Source organism: Ips typographus, linkage group LG5 (assembly GCF_016097725.1).
Source record: "Ips typographus isolate SLU linkage group LG5, UJ_Ityp_2.0, whole genome shotgun sequence".
In the NCBI taxonomy this organism is placed as follows: domain Eukaryota; kingdom Metazoa; phylum Arthropoda; class Insecta; order Coleoptera; family Curculionidae; genus Ips; species Ips typographus.
In genome coordinates, this window is record NC_138426.1 from 9615878 (window position 1) to 9634811 (window position 18934).

At 32.7% G+C, this 18934-nt stretch overlaps 1 protein-coding gene across 3 annotated transcripts in view; it reads left to right on the forward strand.

The window, feature by feature from the left end:
• Ptp36E (protein tyrosine phosphatase 36E) overlaps positions 1–18934 on the forward strand; it is a 32101-nt gene that overhangs the window by 10215 nt on the left and 2952 nt on the right. Inside the window, exons 1-11 of one of the 3 annotated variants that reach the window (XM_081979789.1) lie at positions 5601–5725; positions 5823–6143; positions 14391–14512; positions 14572–14659; positions 14718–14794; positions 14849–14983; positions 15034–15171; positions 15225–15388; positions 15875–16010; positions 17672–17921; positions 17991–18067. In XM_081979789.1, the coding sequence (XP_081835915.1) occupies positions 5930–6143; positions 14391–14512; positions 14572–14659; positions 14718–14794; positions 14849–14983; positions 15034–15171; positions 15225–15388; positions 15875–16010; positions 17672–17921; positions 17991–18067 (1401 nt within the window). In that variant the 5' untranslated portion in view covers positions 5601–5725; positions 5823–5929. Of the gene's footprint in view, positions 1–5600; positions 5726–5822; positions 6144–14390; positions 14513–14571; positions 14660–14717; positions 14795–14848; positions 14984–15033; positions 15172–15224; positions 15389–15874; positions 16011–17671; positions 17922–17990; positions 18068–18934 lie in introns of those variants that run through there. The other 2 variants (XM_081979790.1, XM_081979788.1) reach the window with 2 other exon arrangements.

Below are 18934 nucleotides of genomic sequence, written 5' to 3' on the forward strand. Positions count from 1 at the left end.
TTAAGGCAGTTTGATGATTCAATTCCCTGGGAAGAAAAACTGTTGTAATTTTTATGTCAAAACTATGGAAAAGATGCAATTCTACTAACAGTTTTTTTCTGATAGTAGTTTACGTTCCAATCTGTACGACAAGTTACAGCCTTGATTGAAGAAAACCTTCTTTAATGAAGGTATAACAAATTGAGATTAATCAAATGAAAATGGCAAATGGGTGGTTTCTTTTTATTTATGAAAATAGGTGTTGCTGTTTTTACACAAATTAGTAACTAGTAGTCATTTTTACACAAATTACAAACTAGCCATTTTAGTATGGAATTTCAATTCGAAAGTTGATTTTTTAAAGTTTTCAACGACTGAAAATTGTAGTTTTTACTAAATAAACATCGTTAAAGTTTAAAAATAACTAGTTTTTTGTCTAAAAACAGTTTAAAATCCTAAAACTAGACTTTTAAAGGTATTTTAACCACGAATTGGAAAATCAGCCATTTCAGGTTGAAATTTCAATTAAAAAGTTGTGTTTTTAACGTTTTCAAGCTCTGAAAATGGTAGTTTTCATTAAAAAAATCTTCAGGACATGAAAATGACCAGTTTTAGGTTTGAAAATAGAATAAAATTGTGAAACTAGACTTTCAATGGTATTTCGCTAAGAATTGGCAAATTAGCAATTTTAGCATGGAATTTCAATAAAAAGCTGTTTTTTAATTTTCAAGCACACTAAATTGTAGTTTTCAATTAAAGAAAATGCTTTAGGGCTAGAAGTTAACCAGTTTCAGGTCTGAAAATAGTTTAAAATCCTAAAACTAGACTTTTAATGGTATTTTACCAAGAATGGCAAATCAGACATTTCAGCTTAAAATTTTATTTCAAAAGTTGTGTTTTTAAAGTTTTCAAGCACTCTAAATGGTACTTTTAACTAAAAAAATCTTCAGGACATGAAAATGACCAGTTTTAGGTTTGAAAATAGAATAAAATTGTGAAACTAGACTTTCAATGGTATTTCTATAAGAATTGGCAAATTAGCAAATTTTAGCATGGAATTTCAATATAAAAGCAGTGTTTTTAAATTTTCAAGCACACCAAATTGTAGTTTTCATTTAAAGAAAATGCGTTAGGGCTAGAAGTTAACCAGTTTCAGGTCTGAAAACAGTTTAAAATCATAAAACTAAACTTTTAATGGTATTTAACCAAGAATTGGCAAATCAGCCATTTCAGCATGGAATTTCACCTTAAAAGTTGTGTTTTTAAAGTTTTCAAGCACTCTAAATGGTAGTTTCAACTAAAACAATCTTCAGGGCTTGAAAATGACCAGTTTTAGGTTTGAAAATAGATTAAAATTGTAAAACTAGACTTCAATGGTATTTCTATAAGAATTGGCAAATTAGCTATTTTAACAGGGAATTTCAATTAAAAAGCTGTGTTTTTAAATTTTCAAGCACACTAAATTGTAGTTTTCATTTAAAGAAAATGTGTTAGGGTTAGAAGTTAACTAGTTTCAAGTCTGAAAATAGTTTAAAATCATAAAACAAGACTTTTAAAGGTATTTAACCAAGAATTGGCAAATCAGCCATTTCAGCTTGAAATTTCAATTAAAAGTTCTGTTTTTAACGTTTTCAAGCACTGAAAATGGTAGTTTTAACTAAAAAAATCTTCAGGACATGAAAATGACCAGTTTTAAGTTTGAAAATAGAATAAAATTGTGAAACTAGACTTTCAATGGTATTTCGCTAAAAATTGGCAAATTAGCAATTTTAGCATGGAATTTCAATAAAAAGCTGTGTTTTTTAATTTTCAAGCACACTAAATTGTAGTTTTCAATTAAAGAAAATGCGTTAGGGCTAGAAGTTAACCAGTTTCAGGTCTGAAAATAGTTTAAAACCCTAAAACTTGACTTTTAATGGTATTTAACCAAGAATTGGCAAATCAGCCATTTCAGCTTGAAATTTCAATTGAAAAGTTGTGTTTCTAAAGTTTTCAATAACTGAAAATTGTAGTTTTAACTAAAAAAATCTTCAGGACTTGAAAATGACCACTTTTAGGCCTGAAAATAAATTAAAATTGTGAAACTAGACTTTCAATGGTATTTCTATAAGTATTGGCAATTTAGCAATTTTAGTTTTAGAATTTCAATAAAAAAGCTGTGTTTTTAAATTTTCAAGCACACTAAATTGTAGTTTGCATTTAAAGAAAATGCGTTAGGGCTAGGAGTTAACCAGTTTCAAGTCTGAAAACAGTTTAAAACCCTAAAACTTTACTATTAATGGTATTTTACCAATAATGGCCAAAACAGCCATTTCAGCATGGTATTTCAACTTAAAAGTTGTGTTTTTAACGTTTTCAAGCACTCTTAATGGTAGTTTTAACTAAAAAAAGCTTCAGAACTTAAAAATGACCAGTTTTAGGTCTGAAAATAGATTAAAATTGTGAAACTAGACTTTCAATGGTATTTCGCTAAGAATTGGCAGATTAGCAATTTTAACAGGGAATTTCAATAAAAAAGGTGTGTTTTTTAATTTTCAAGCACTCCAAATTGTAGTTTTCAACTAAAGAAAATGCGTTACGGCTAGAAGTTAACCAGTTTCAAGTCTGAAAACAGTTTAAAACCCTAAAACTTGACTCTTAATGGTATTTAACCAAGAATTGGCAAATCAGCCATTTCAGCTTGAAATTTCAATTGAAAAGTTGTGTTTCTAAAGTTTTCAATAACTGAAAATTGTAGTTTTAACTAAAAAAATCTTCAGGACTTGAAAATGACCACTTTTAGGCCTGAAAATAAATTAAAATTGTGAAACTAGACTTTCAATGGTATTTCTCTAAGAATTGGCAAATTGGCAATTTTAACAGGGAATTTTAATAAAAAAGCTGTGTTTTTAAATTTTCAAGCACACTAAATTGTAGTTTTCATTTAAAGAAAATGTGTTAGGGTTAGAAGTTAACTAGTTTCAAGTCTGAAAACAGTTTAAAATCCTAAAACTAGACTTTTAATGGTATTTTACCAAGAATGGCAAATCAGCCATTTTAGCTTAAAATTTCAATTGAAAAGCTGTGTTTTTAACGTTTTCAAGCACTGAAAATGGTAGTTTTAACTAAAAAAAGCTTCCGGACTTAAAAATGACCAGTTTTAGGTCTGAAAATAGATTAAAATTGTGAAACTAGACTTTCAATGGTATTTCTATAAGTATTGGCAATTTAGCAATTTTAGTTTTAGAATTTCAATAAAAAAGCTGTGTTTTTAAATTTTCAAGCACACTAAATTGTAGTTTGCATTTAAAGAAAATGCGTTAGGGCTAGGAGTTAACCAGTTTCAAATCTGAAAACAGTTTAAAACCCTAAAACTTTACTATTAATGGTATTTTACCAATAATGGCCAAAACAGCCATTTCAGCATGGTATTTCAACTTAAAAGTTGTGTTTTTAACGTTTTCAAGCACTCTTAATGGTAGTTTTAACTAAAAAAAGCTTCAGAACTTAAAAATGACCAGTTTTAGGTCTGAAAATAGATTAAAATTGTGAAACTAGACTTTCAATGGTATTTCGCTAAGAATTGGCCAATTAGCAATTTTAACAGGGAATTTCAATTAAAAAGCTGTGTTTTTAAATTTTCAAGCACACTAAATTGTAGTTTTCATTTAAAGAAAATGTGTTAGGGTTAGAAGTTAACTAGTTTCAAGTCTGAAAATAGTTTAAAATCATAAAACAAGACTTTTAAAGGTATTTAACCAAGAATTGGCAAATCAGCCATTTCAGCTTGAAATTTCAATTGAAAAGTTGTGTTTTAATGTTTTCAAGCACTCCAAATTGTAGTTTTCAACTAAAGAAAAGGAGTCAGTGCTAGAAATTAACTAGTTTTATGTCAAATAACAGTTTAAATTCCTTAAATTATACATTTAATGGTATTTAACCAAAAAATGGCAAATTAGCCATTTTAGCATGAAATTTCAATGAAAAAAGTTTTCAAGAATTACAAATTGTAATTTTCAACTAAAGAAAGGCCTTCAAGCATCATAGACTTAGTTAAACTGACATCTGTCAACAACAGTCATGTGACCAGGAAAATGTCAACTTTAACGTTGAAAAGTCTGTAAATTACATTTGGACAGTTGGAAAGCTGAAATTGTAAAAGTACGTCACGTGTGATTGTGACAATTTAAATTCGTAGCTGGCAACGCTGTAAAATTGAATTGTCACCTGTCAACAACGGAAAATGTCGACTTTAACTTTGAGAAGTCTGTAAATTACAGTTAAACAGTTAACAAAGCTAAAATTGTAAAAGCACGTTTCGTCATCGTGACAATTTAAATTTGCAGCTGGCAACACTGTAAAGCTAAGTTGACATCTGTCAACGACAGTCATGTGACCAAGATAATGTCAATTTTAACCTTGAATTCTGTAAATTACATTTTAATATTTGGAAAAGTTAAAAATGTAAAAGAGCACATTTTCACCTGTCAGCAACAGTCATGTGACCAGGAAAATGCCTGTTTTAACCTTGAAAAGTCTGTAAATTACATTTAAACAGTTGGGAAAGCTAAAATTGTAAAAGCACGTCATGTGATCGTGGCAATTTAAGTTTGCAGCTGCCAACAGAAAAAAGTTAAATTGACACATGTCAACAACAATCATGTGATCCAAAAGATGTCTTCTTTAATCCTGAAATCATCCAAATCCATGCCAATAATTCGAAAACGGCTATATTAATTTGAAATCAGAAGAAAATGATCTATTAACTCATCAGAAAATATACAGGATGTTCCATTAAATATTTATAAATTTGTTGTATTTTTTTTTCACCTTTGTCATGGTGTATTATCTTATTGAATAAGATTTTTAGTGATTTAAGAAAAGCCCTCTAATTATACGGACCAATCCTGTACAGTATTGGAGTGAAAGTTCTCATTATTTTCAACAAGAAATTGTATCAAACTGGTTGTTTGTGCATTCAAACTGCTTTATTTCAAATGCGTCACCCTGTATGTTTCAAGATCAGTTATGCTTGTCAACAGATACACAGTGGCCTGCCAACTGTCATTACTCTTAACAGAAAATTGTATCAAACTGTCTGTGCATTCAAAGATCAAAAACAAAGCACTATTTCAAATAGGACACCCTGTATGTTTTAAGGTTATTCTATCTAGGAGTTACACCAAAGAAAAATATAAAACCAATACCTTCTCTAGTTGCAATAAAGTACTTCAGTGATAAAATCCAGAAAAAGAGCCTTGACCTCTATTTGATAGACGTTTCCTTATTCTATCCTTCAGGTTTATATCTGCCCAAAAGAAAACGGTAGAAAAGTAAGAAGGAACCGTATATTTTTATCGTAATTCTGGTCTTTTACGATCCGAGAACCTTGAAAACTTTATAACCCTCGTAACGTTGGAATTTCTATGGAGCATTTCCATATTTTGAAGCATTGTCGAGTTTCGTGACTTTATCAAATATTTAAGTGGTTTTTGCTTGTTTAACTGTATTTTGGTGAATTATTACCCTTAAAATTCCTGAAGCAGCAAACGATTAATTGGAACATCTGGGAAGGTAAAGCGATAAATATCGAATTAAAACGCGGTGTTACACGTTCGATCATGTTATTTATATCCCGGCGTTCAGACGGACCTAAACTTGAGATCCGTTCTGAATGTGGACGATCATTGAAATATTCAGTTTAAAAATTTTGTTTGGCAATGAATCCTCCTACGTAAACGTGACACTGAATTCTCAAAACGTATAGGTAACGATGTTTCTTTCAATCGTTAGCCGATGATAAATTGTTTCCAATCTTAATGGTTCAGTTCAGGATGAACGGTAATCGTGTTCATTAATTTCAGAACAAAATCCGCCCAAAACAACGTTGGAATGACATAAAACGTCCATCAAAGAATGCACATAGCACACTCAAAACATAATGCTACTAGAATCAACACATTAAACCAAGATGCCAAGTGATACAGAGGCGTCAAAGCACAAGGGACATTCGACGGGGGCGGTAAAGAAAAAACACCGGTCCAGATCCACCCCCAGGTCTAATGATGTGGACAAACCTAAGAAGAAGCGGCATCTTAGTGCCACCAACTCCTTCGCCTCCATTCCAAATGCCATTAAGCTGTCTATGTTGAATAGCGGATTGTTTCCTACTAGTAGATTTAATGGTAAGTGATCGGTTGCCAAGTATTTGTTGTCAATATGCTTAAAAATAAGTTAAAAAGCAAGGAAACTGATAGATTGGTTCTTTCCGGGCGTCTGTGTTAAATAGTTTTGTTGCATAACTGTAAAGGTGAGTCATGAAATTAAATTATTTAGTTAGAGAAAATTAGTTGAATAAAAGTCAGTATTTTTGGGCTTAGCACTTTTTACCTACCAAACTAATCTGAGACTTGTGCAAGGAAGTTATTAAGTAAGAGCAAAAAGGTAAATTGAGATTGTCAAAAATACCTATTTCAAATGTCAAAGACCCTTTAGGGGAAAAGTACCCTAAGACAATCTTGTAGAGGGTGAAATTTTCTACAACTTTTCCCTTATACACGTTTGTGATATTTGTGCAAATAACGGAGTTACGCTTAGTTGAACTTTTAAAAGCACTTTTTTCTGTTTTATCACAGTTTTTACGGAATATCTCCCTCAGGAGGACCTTTAGAGCAAAAGTACCCTAATTGCAATTCTATAGAGGATAAAATTTACTCGGGTGCGGTAAAGTGCACTTTTCCGAACTGAGTGCGCTAAAGTTACTTTTCCTCATTGCAAGATTAATTTACAATAAATGAGCGAACATATCCATTTTCACCAACCTTTTTATGAAATGTTTAAGCGAAGAAAAAATGAGTGCGGAAAAGTAACTTCACCGCACTAGTGTGGAAAAGTTACTTATTTTATTAAAGAAAAAAATAACTTTAAATCAAAAAACCATAACTGTATATATGATTTCTCAATTAAGAATACACTTTTAATCGTCTTTGGAAACAGAGGCTTTCATTTTAGTAATTTTACTATTCATTTTAGTTAAATTTAATGAAACGTGATACTCGCAGAAAAAAATGTGTACCTAACACATGCGGAAAGCGTCTTTCCCGCCCTTCAACTGCAGTCTCGTGCGGAAAAGAACCACTTTCCGCACTTGTTAGGTAAATAACTATTTTGTTTGACACTTTTCAAACTGAAATTGATTTTTTGAAGTCACGTGACCATTTTCTAAGTCAGACTTATTTTTCCAGTATCACGTGACTTTTTATTCCGACTACCATTTTACAGTTGTTCTCCTTCTGGTCACGTGACACCTGAAATTTATTTTTTTTTGGAGTGCCACTATACGTTTATTTAAACTTAATTTTCTAGTGTCACGTGACTGTTTTTGTTCCGATTACCTGTTCTGTCTACGAACTTACAGTCATGTGATTGATTTCAAACTTAAACAATGTTTTTCTAGTCATGTGACCATTCTCAAACTGGAATTTGCATTTTTTTAGTCACGAAACTATTCTATTTTTTGGTCAGATGACTTGCTGGTCACGTGACTGTTTTCAAACTGACATTGATTTTTCGGAATCACATGACCATTTAATAAACGAAACTTAATTTTTCAGTGTTTTTGTTTCGATTTTGCAGTTCTCATCATTTTCAAATTTGGTCATTAATTTTCTGATCACGTGATGGTTTTCAAATTAAAATTTTTAGCGTCACGTGACCATTTTCAAATTAAAACTTGAATATTTAGTGTCACGTGACTTTTTTTCTTCTGACTTGGAATTTACAGTCACGTGATTGTTATCTAAATTGGACATTCATTTTCTGATCACGTGACGGTTTTCAAAGTGACATTGATTTTTCGGAGTCACGTGACCATTTAATAAATGAAACTTAATTTTTCAGTGTTTTTTTTTTCGATTTCACAGTCACGTTATCATTTTCAAATGTAGTCATTCATTTTCTGATCACGTGACGGTTTTCCAATTAAAATTTAAATTTTTGCGTCACGTCATCATTTTCAAATTAAAACTTGAATTTTTAGTGTCACGTGACTCTTTTTCTTCTGACTTGGAATCCACAGTCACGTGATTATTATCAAACTTGGACATCGATTTCTCTGGGTCACGTGACCATTTAATAAATGAAACTTAATTTTTCAGTGTTTTTTTTTAGATTTTACAGTCACGTTATCATTTTCAAATGTGGTCATTAATTTTCTGATCACGTGACGGTTTTTAAATTAAAATTTAAATTTTTAGCGTCACGTGACCATTTTCAAATTAAAACTGGAATTTTTAGTGTCACGTGACTATTTTATTTCTAGACACAGAACTTTAAACTGACATTGATTTTTCGCAGTCACGTGACTCTTTTTCTTCTGGCTCGGAATTTACAGTCACGTGATTATTATTAAAGCTGGCCATTAATTTCTGGTCACGTGACGATTTTCAAATTAAAATTTAAATTTTTAGCGTCACGTGACCATTTCCAAATTAAAACTGGATTTTTTAGTGTCACGTGACTATTTTATTTCTAGACACAGAACTTTAAATTGACATTGATTTTTCGCAGTCACGTGACTCTTTTTCTTCTGGCTCGGAATTTACAGTCACGTGATTATTATTAAAGCTGGCCATTAATTTTCTGGTCACGTGACGGTTTTCAAATGAAACTTTAAATTAAACAAAGACAAGATGAATAGAAAACAAAATGTCTCTTATAAGGCTTTTTAGGTCAAAACCACCCTAATGCAAGGCTGTAGAGGGTAAAATTTCCTACAAATCTATCTTTTTTCAATTTTTACTTTTTTACAAAAAGCACTGCTAGCTACTGCTTTAACACAGTTTTTAGGGAGTATCTTCCCTTATAAGGCAAAACTACCCTAATGCAATCCTAGAGAGGGTAAAATTTTCTACAACCTTCCCCTTTTAAACTTTTTTTCAATTTTTCAAATAACGGAGTTACGCTTGATTGAACTTGTATGAGGTCTTTTTTGTAGTTTGTCACAATTTTTAAGGAATATCTTTCTTAAGAGGCCCTGTAGGGCGAAAATACCCTAATGTGATCCGGTAAAGGGTAAAATTTCCTAAAATTTTTCTCTTTTACATATTTTTGATTTTTTTTCAAATAACGGAATTACGCTTAATTGAACTTGCATGGGATCAAACAGTTATTATTTCTATAATTTTTTAATTGTTATTTCTTTATATTCCCATTAATGATCAACATCATTAAGTTCTTCTTCAATGATGACTGAATTTCCCAATTTTCATTTCCTCTCACTTTGTCAGCTAATTTTCTTTAAAAACCAGGAAAATGGTCCTAAAAAAAGCTACAAAATAGACAACAGACAGGGAAAACCCAACCAAACTCAATTAATTCGCAATATCCAATCAAAAAATAACACATTTTATATCAATTCAATTCCCCCGCCTATTTTCCTTCCACAAACGTTATTTTCCAGCTTTATTAAACATAACAGAAGGTAAATTGATTGCTGTTTACTGATATTCGCATGTTGGTAAATAATTTTGATTTATTAAGTTCTAAATCTAATATTTTTATTATTGGGAAACATGTAAATCTAGTATTCAGGTATTGATTTGTCCTTTGAAATTCTGGCACGTGTTTCTGCTTGCTGTTTTCATCATACACGTGTTTTAAACATCGTTTTTGAAGTTTCTCGAATCGTTAACGAGTGTCTTCCAGACAATGTTGTCGATACCAATTTAACAAATGGTTATGATTTCTAAGATATTTGAAAACTTGATTGCTTTTTACCCCTATTGCCAATTAGTCACTAAAACGCTATTAAATCAACATAGCTTCGCTACATTAATAGATTTCTCTCTAATGAAATTAGAGCAAGTTGAACCATAGCAAAGGTCGTATAAATTAGAGATTCCCGTTTGGACAAGCGGTTGTGTCGTAAATAAGCCCATTTCAGCCTAAAAGCTGACTAAGGAGAAGCGTTTAACTTGATTTATTCCCCGTGAATTCACAAACATAAATCACGACTGTTAAATGTGACTGAGAGTACACGAACGTTTTGGATTAATTGATCAAAGAGTCATCCAATCCAGATTTCTCTCAGTAACTTAAAACACTTTAGCCAACACTTGAACCGAATAAAGCAGTGAAAATGTGGAATATTATTTACTCAAAAAATATCACGTGAGCTTTGTTTAGAATACAATATTTAAACCTGACAGTATTAAGGAAATCTGTGTCAATGATAATTACTAAAGTCCGGATTAAAAAGCACTAAAATCATGAAAAAGCGCTTAAAAAGCAAAATTATTTTCTTCAAAAAAGCATAAAAATCTGTAAAATAGCTTTAAAAAAGCACAAAACTCTTTCACAGATGCAACATTTTTTTCAGTTCAACTTCTAGAAGATTTTAGACTGTTTTGAAAACATTCAAAAGTTTTTTTAACTACTTGAGAGCATTTGGAAGGTTTTTGGACTGTTTAAACAGCATATTAAAGGTTCTGTAATGCTTTAGAGGCATTTGGAATCTCTTACACGGTTCACAAAATTTTTTGAAAGCTTCTAAACTGCTTTAATATCTTCTGGGAGCTTCTAGACTAGTTGAAAAGCGTTTGGAATCTTTTAGACTATTCTAAATGATTTTGGAAGCTTTCTTGACTGTTTTGAAAGACTTCCGACTGCTTTAGAACCATTTTGGAGTTTCTGTAGTGTTTTGAAATGTTTTTAGACTACTTTAGGAGCATTGATGGTTCTGGACTGCTTTTAAGACAAGTGAATTTGAACTTTTGGAAGCGTTTAAACTGCTTTAGAAGCATGCGAAAGCTTTTAGACTGGCTTGAAATTTTTTGAGAGCTTCTGGACTAGTTGAAGGTTATTTGGAACCCTTTAGAGTTTTCTAAAAGCTTTTGGAAGCTTCTAGACTGTTTTGGAAGACTTTAGACATATTTTGGAGTTTCTGTAGTATTTTAAAACCTTTTTAAACTACTTTAGGAGCATTTGGAAGGTGTTTGGGTTCAGTTTAAAGAGCCTTGAAGGTTCCGAACTGCCTTTAAGACATTTGAAACCTTGTAGACGGTTTTAGAAACTTTTGGAAGCTGTTAAACTGCTTCAGAAGCATACAGAACCTTTTGAGAGTAAAAGCATTTGGAAGGTTTTAGACTGTTCTAAAAGCCTTTAGAAGCTAGGCTGATTTGTAAGCTTTGCAAGGCATTTTAGAGAGGTTTTATAGTGTTTTGGAATGTTTTTACATTTTTTTAGACTACTTCAGGATTATTTGGAAATTTTTTGGTCAGTTTAAATTTGTAAATTGACACTTATACATTTTGCAACATGTTTTTGTCGTTCAGAAGCCTTCAATATCTCAATATAGTAATTTTTTGTCAAAGCAGTTATTAGTTTAGTTTATTTTTAAAAACTTGAAAAGCTTCTTTTGTAAAAAACTAGTTAAACCATACAAAAATAGCAGTAAATAAGCAGAAAAATCTAAAATAAGCACAAAACGAAGAAAAAAGCATCAAAAAAATCTGTCAAATGACGTTGCTTAAATCGTTCACATTAGATGTCAAAGGTTGGCTGCTTTTATTATTTACAAAAAGCAAAATTTCTAGAAATCCGGACTCTAATTATTACTCACGGTCAAATTTAATGACTAAAACCCTAGAATTGACGTATTGACACACATGAGGAAGTCACGTGATCTTCAGAATTCTTTAATCCTGAAAATGTCCACAACTGAACTGAAAAAGTTTAAAGTTGTACACTTGGGTTGGTATTGTCACGTGACTGTAGGAAAGTTAGTTTTGGTGTTCAAAAAAATGTAAAATGTATGATAACCGTTAAAAAATTTGCTTTGGTATTGGTAGGAGCAGTCACGTGAGTTTTAGAGATCAATTTTGGATCTCCAACACAATTTAAGACTTTTAATCGGAAATTTTTGAATGTATTGAAAATATGAATTGACAGAAGTAAAAACAGACAGATAATATTGGTTGGAAAGGTCTCGTGACGTTTTGAAGTTAATTCTAACCTTGAAAATATCTTGAATTCCTTATTAAAGCTTTCAGAGTGAATATTTGTCTTAACACTGAATGATTCTGTGATCTCTAGAATCGAGTTTTTATCTGGAGAATGTCTATAACTTAATATTGAGCCCTTGAGAGTACAAATTTAACCTAAAAGTGTGCATTGCACAATCCTGAGGGCATCAGAGCTTCAGTGCAGGCTGAAAAAGGTAAAAAATGCACATCAACCATATAAACTCAATTTTAATGTTTTCAGTTGAAAAATCTACTAAATTTTAGAACACTACTTTAACTCATAGAGTCAAATAGGTACCAACAGATGTCGCCAGTTGTTGCACAGTACTAACATCTATTTCACTTAAAAATACAATTTTTATTTTGTTATAAAAAGTAAAATAAGTAAAATACGTGTTGAATTGGTTCTCTTGATATTGTTTACTACTTGAGTTTGGATTTAACTGTTAGTAAAGTAATTGTAAATTTCAGAGTAAAAATAAATAAAAAAATGTTCACCAAATTCACAAATCCTCTCACCCCCCCCCCCCCCCGTTGATTACACGTGTATTATCATTAAAGTCGAATTTGGCTTGTTTTAATGGTTCAAAATAAACGTAAATCTCATTAGAATAGTAGTATTTTTTAAAGCAAATTTGACCCTAATAAAAATTAAATATTTGAAAAAAATGTTTACTAAATTCACAAACCCCCTCACCCCCCCTTCTGAAAGAAGGTTAGGGGGGGTGTGAGGGGGTTTGTAAATTTCCGCCCCCCGTTGATTACACGTGTATTATCATTAAAGTCGAATTTTGCTTGTTTGAATGGTTCAAAATGAACGTAAATCTCATTAGAATAGTAGTATTTTTGAAGCAAATTTGACCTTAATAAAAATTAAATATTTGAAAAAAATGTTATCTGAATTCACAAACCCCCTCACACCCCCCCTAACCTTCTTTCAGAAGGGGGGGGTGAGGGAGTTTGTGAATTCCACCACAAATCATTACCAGTCTCCACCAACTTTTAATACTTTTTTCAATTGCTCTCAGGAAAGATTTTCCATATAAAATTGCACTTCTTTTACATTGATTACTCGAAACGTTACATTTCGTTGAATTTTCCAAGTCGTAAAGCTGCAATAAAAGCTAAATGCATTTCCATTTCGTGCGATTTATAGATGTTCGTTGCTGCAATAAAGGTCATTTTTATAAAGTCGACTTAATACTATTCCAATGCAATTTTACGAAAGTACCTTTAAAATCAGTATTCAATAAAATAATATAGATTTATGAAATACCATTTTATTCTTTCAGAAACAAAGTATTGAGTTTCAACCCACGTTTCTCTTGTTATGACTCGAGTTTCGACAAAATTGAAAAATTTTCTAATTAAAAAGATTGAAGGTTGCTTACGTTTTGAGCTTTAAATAAACATTCAACCGTGACTTTTATTACTTAAGTTTAAAAGAATTTTAATGGTTACGATTATCCTGAATTCCGAGATTCGAAACAACAATCTTATTTCACCATTTAGCTTCGAAAACCAAATTTTCCACCCTCTTTTTTCAATTTGGGTTGGGACGCTTATACTAACATTTTCAAGCATCGTTTCCTCGTTTAGACTACATTATTCACTGCTCGTCGTCCTTTACATCCAAAATAATTAAATTTGAACGCTTTAGAAGTTGAAGAGGAGAAAAGTGTGAGCATTACTTTTACATCAACCCTCAAAAAGAATGATTTATGATTTTTTCGGGTATTTGCTAGAAAACTTTTAAAAAGTGGTTATGTTGAAACAGAATTCTAGTAGAAAGTATAATTAATATTTTCTCACAATATACTTTTTATCATTTGGAATGGAAAGTCCAAAAATATAATAATTTTAAAAATCTTGCTGAAACGTAGCAAACAATGAGCGTTTCTATTGGTTGAAATACCTTTTATTTTGACATTTGCGGTTAGGTTCAAAACTAGAGTATTGTTGTGCTGTTTTAATGATGCTTGGTAGAAAAGGACATATACACTAGTTGGAACAGGGTTGCCAGATTCGATTGCTCCACCAAAAATAAAAATTTTCTAAAAAATATTTTCAAAGATTATAACTTGTTATTCCTGAATTTTATCAGTCTTCCTATCCCTATTCGTTTCTTTCAAACTGCCACTTTTCGTCAGAATATAGATGATTGTAATTTTTTTGATCTCTTCATGTTACCGAGATACTGAATTTCAAAAGGTAGTTAAAAAAGACCTCTAATTTTTTCACTTTTGTTGAAAAATGAAAGCTTTTACTAAAAAATAGCCAAAATTGCACTTTTTGCAAAAATGCCATTTTTTCAATTTTTGAATGATTTTTTCCAGTATTGCCGATTGTCATAGACAAACAGTAGAGTACATTTAGTTTTTTTGAGTATGGAAATCTTCATTTTTCCAGATGAAAACGGGAGCATAGTGACCGACACCGTGAGCAGCGACCGGCCAATCGATATCTCGGAGTTTATGAAACTGTGCGAGCAACGTCGAAAGTTCCCAGTTCTCTACAAGTTGGAGTTTGAGGTTCGTAAAGTTTCCTCAATTTACATTAAAATTCAAATTGCGTGGTTTTTTTCTTCCAGATTGCCGAGAAAACCGAACCTCATTCCTGCAGACACGGCCTCAAGAAAAGCAATTTAGAAAAGAACCAAAACCAAAAATGCATTCCTTGTTAGTTGTTTCTAATCGTGTCAGTTGATTTTTAAATTAATTTTTTTGTTTTTTCCAGATGATTTTAACAGGGTAGTTTTAGATACTATAGAGGGTGAGCACGATAGTGACTACATTAACGCCTCTTATGTGGATGTAAGTAGTTTTAGTACGAGTGTGGTAAACTGTACAAAATATTGTAATTTTTAGAGCCTATTAAAACCGAATGCCTACATAGTTACCCAAGGTCCTACAGAAGAAACAGTAACGGATTTCTGGAGAATGGTATGGCAGGAAAAGGCAAGCTGCATTGTGATGTTAACTAAAACTTTTGATTTCATCAAAGTAAGCCTTCTATTATTAAATCCACTTGTGCTGAACATCCTTTGTTTAAGGTAATGTGTGTTCAATATTGGCCAGCATCCAACGATCTGGAAGAAACTTACGGAGGCATTCATCTCAAAGTGATTCAAGAAGAGGAACTGGCAAATTTTAGGATAAGAACGTTTAGGCTGTACAAAACCAACGGATCTGTAAGAAACTCTCAGTGTGCACAGTTGCCAGTTTTACTAAAGTTTACTTGAAGGTGGTGACGGAAGAGAGGTTTATTCTTCAGTTTCATTTTACCGAATGGCATTGTCATTCGTGTCCATTTGGCAACGCCCTTCTGGAATTCCGGAGAAGGGTGAGGGCGGTTGTGGGACATCGCATAAAGTCCAAAGAGGCTGGTCCTATGGTTGTTCATTGCAAGTGAGTTATGTTTCTCTTAAACTAAGTCTTCTCTAATAAAATTTCCTCGTCAGACAACTAAATTTGTATCGACCTAGAAGATAATTAGTAAACCGTTAATTAACAGGGAAACTGTGGGATGAGGGAAACAATAAATCCCGAGAAAATGGTACGAAACAGCTATTTATCTCTCAGCGAAGCTTACAAATTGAAAATCGCTAAGGGTTAAATAACCCCCTTGTCTCAAGGTTTCTCTTTGTTGTGTAAACTTAAACTTTGTGATTTTTGAGAGCATTATTTTGGTCTTTTCAACCAGAGTGGAGTTTCCAACCACTAATGTATATTACCCCCAAATTTGTAGCCTTATGTTTACCAATTATAATTCATTTATAAAAGAACTAAATTAGAGCAAACATAAACTAAAAACAACTAAAATGTCATGTCTTCTATCGTATTGATCCATATGTTTTACATGAAACACCTTGTATCATTAGTGAGCCTTTTTAGTGATGGTGGTGGAAGATCGGGTGTATATTTGTCAGTGGATGCCAATATGGAACTCGGTGAAGAAGAAGACAAATTTGACGTTTTCGGTTACTTGAAGAAATTGAGACAATCCAGGATGGGTATGGTCGAAAATGTGGTACGTATTTTATTTACTTTTACTGGACTATGTTTTGATATTTGTTAGGTCTGTTTTCTTGTTTACTAATTTACTGGCAATGAGGCAACTACCTGGCAATTTAGTAGGTATTTGGCATTGCCAGAAACTATCTGACAATTGTCAGAAACCATCTAGCAATGCCAGAAGCTAATTGGTAATTCTAGAAACTATCACACAATTGTCAGAAGCTATCTGGAATTGCTAGAAACTATCTGACGATGGCAGAAGCATTTGGCATTGCAAGAAACTATCTGAGAATTGTCAGAAACCATCTGGCATTGCTAGAAGTTATCGAACAATCGTCAGAAACCATCTGGCATTGCAAAAAACTAGCTGACAATGCTAGAAATTAATTGTTATTGTTCGACACTATCAAAAAATTGTCAGAAACTATCTGGCATTGCTAGACACTATCGAATAATTCCGTAAAACTATCTGGCGATGCCAGAATCTATCTGGCATTGCTAGAAAGTAACGAACAATTGTCAGAATCTATCTGGCAATAACAGAAACTATTTGGAGTTGCTACAAGATATCTGACAATGCAGAAGCTAATTGGCAGTGCTAGACACTGTCGAACAATTCCGTGACACTATCTGGCGATGCCAGGAGCTATCTGGCATTGCTAGAAACTAACGAACAATTGTCAGAATCTATCTGGCAATGACAGAAGCTATTTGGAGTTGCTAGAAAATATCTGACAATGCCAGAAGCTAATTGCCAGTGCTATATACTGTCGAACAATTCCGTGAAACTATCTGGCGATGCCAGGAGCTATCTGGCATTGCTAGAAACTAACGAACAATTGTCAGAATCTATCTGGCAATAACAGAAGCTATTTGGAGTTGCTAGAAAAAATCTGACAATGCCCTAAGCTAATTGGCAGTGCTAGATACTGTCGAACAGTTCCGTGAAACTATCTGGCGATGCCAGGAGCTATCTGGCATTGCTAGAAACTATCGGACAATTGTCAGAATCTATCTGGCAATGACAGAAGCTATTTGGAGTTGCTAGAAAATATCTGACAATGCCCTAAGCTAATTGGCAGTGCTAGACACTGTCGAACAACTCCCTCAAACTATCTGGCGATGCCATAAGCTATCTAGCATTGCTATGAACTATCTGGCAATTGTCAGGAACCATCTGGCAATACTAGACACTAGTAAACAAATCCGTTAAACTATCTGGCGATGCCAGGAGCTATCTGGCATTGCTAGAAACTATCGGACAATTGTCAGAATCTATCTGGCAATGACAGAAGCTATTTGGAGTTGCTAGAAAAAATCTGACAATGCCAGAAGCTAATTGCCAGTGCTAGATACTGTCGAACAATTCCGTGAAACTATCTGGCGATGCCAGAAGCTATTGCTAGGAACTATCTGACAATTGTCATAAACCATCTGGCAATGCTAGAAGCTAATCGGCATTGCTATTATTATTTTTAAACTTTCCTTTAAGAGAGTTTGTTTGGAGAAAAATTGTTAGGGTTCTTTGCCTTCCAAAGCTTTTCGTTAACAAATTTTGACAAAACTTACAAGTTAATGGGACGTCATCTTCTGTTATAGTAGTGCATCATCTAGTTCTTTTGAAGATGCGACTGAGACCATTCTCTTAAGATGTTATAATATTCCTTCTTTCAGGACCAATACAAATTCATTTACGACACTTTAGAAGAATACGTGACTTGCGGCAACTCTTGGTTTAGTGTTAGCGAGCTGAGCCAAAGACTCAAACAAAAATCCCAAAAAGATCCGGTAACCAAACTGAACGAGTACCAGAAGGAGTACATGCTGATTTGTAAACAAACACCCAGATTTACAATAGGTGACTGTGCTGGTGGTCATCGCGGTGATAATCGGAAGAAGAATCGAGATGTTTTGATTGTACCACGTAAGTCATCAATAAATCAATCCAGATCATCTTTGAATCATAAAAATCTGATGATGGGATTTTTTTCAGCTGACAACTTCCGACCGTACTTAACCTCGTTCCAAGGAAACAATTTCACCGATTATATTAATGCCGTTTTTGTAGACGTAAGTTACTTCTTTTAAATTTTTTTAACAGTGAAAATAGTGTTGGTGAAAGTTTAACGCCCCCTAGCGGCCTAGTCGTAAGCCACAAACTGTCATCAGGGTATCCCGTTAGAAAGCTTGGTTTTTGCTCTACCTAATTGGTTATTTGTCATTTTGACGTATGTGTCAAAATAACCTAGCTGTGAGGGTTTAAAGCAGACAGTGCTCACGCCAATATTTTTTCTAGTTTAACTGGAAAATCAAAATGTTTACGCTAAAACAGTTTACCAGTAACTTTGACATGTTGTCTAGCGGGTTGTTTGCCAGTGACAGCTGTCAAAATCGTGCCAAAAATACCTTAAAAATATTAAAATCTACTTGAAAACACAAACAACAGACCAAACCCAGAAATCCTTTTATAAAAATTATATAAAAGTAATTTCGGTTGTGATTCTGACAGTTTTGACGTGTGACTGTCAGTTTGACATATCACTTAAACTGTCATTACACTGGCAAATGTCAAAATCCAGCTGGCAAGACCATGAAACTATAAAAATTGTTGAAACCGCACAAATGTTATAGAAAGTATAATGAAACTTTGTTTATATGTCTATTGTTGTAATCTTTACGTGTGGTGTTTGTTTGACAGGTCACTTAAACTGTCATTACAGTGACAAATGTCAAAATATAGGCCGCAAGGCCATGAATCTATTAAAAACAACTTAAAAACCAGCAAACCTTATGGAAAGTACACGAAAATCATTTTAGTGATTCTAAGAGTTTTGGCGTGTGACTGTTTGTTTGACAGATCACTTGAACTGTCGTTATACTGACAAATGTCAAAATCCAGGCTGCAAGACTATGATACTATTAAAAATAACGTGAAAA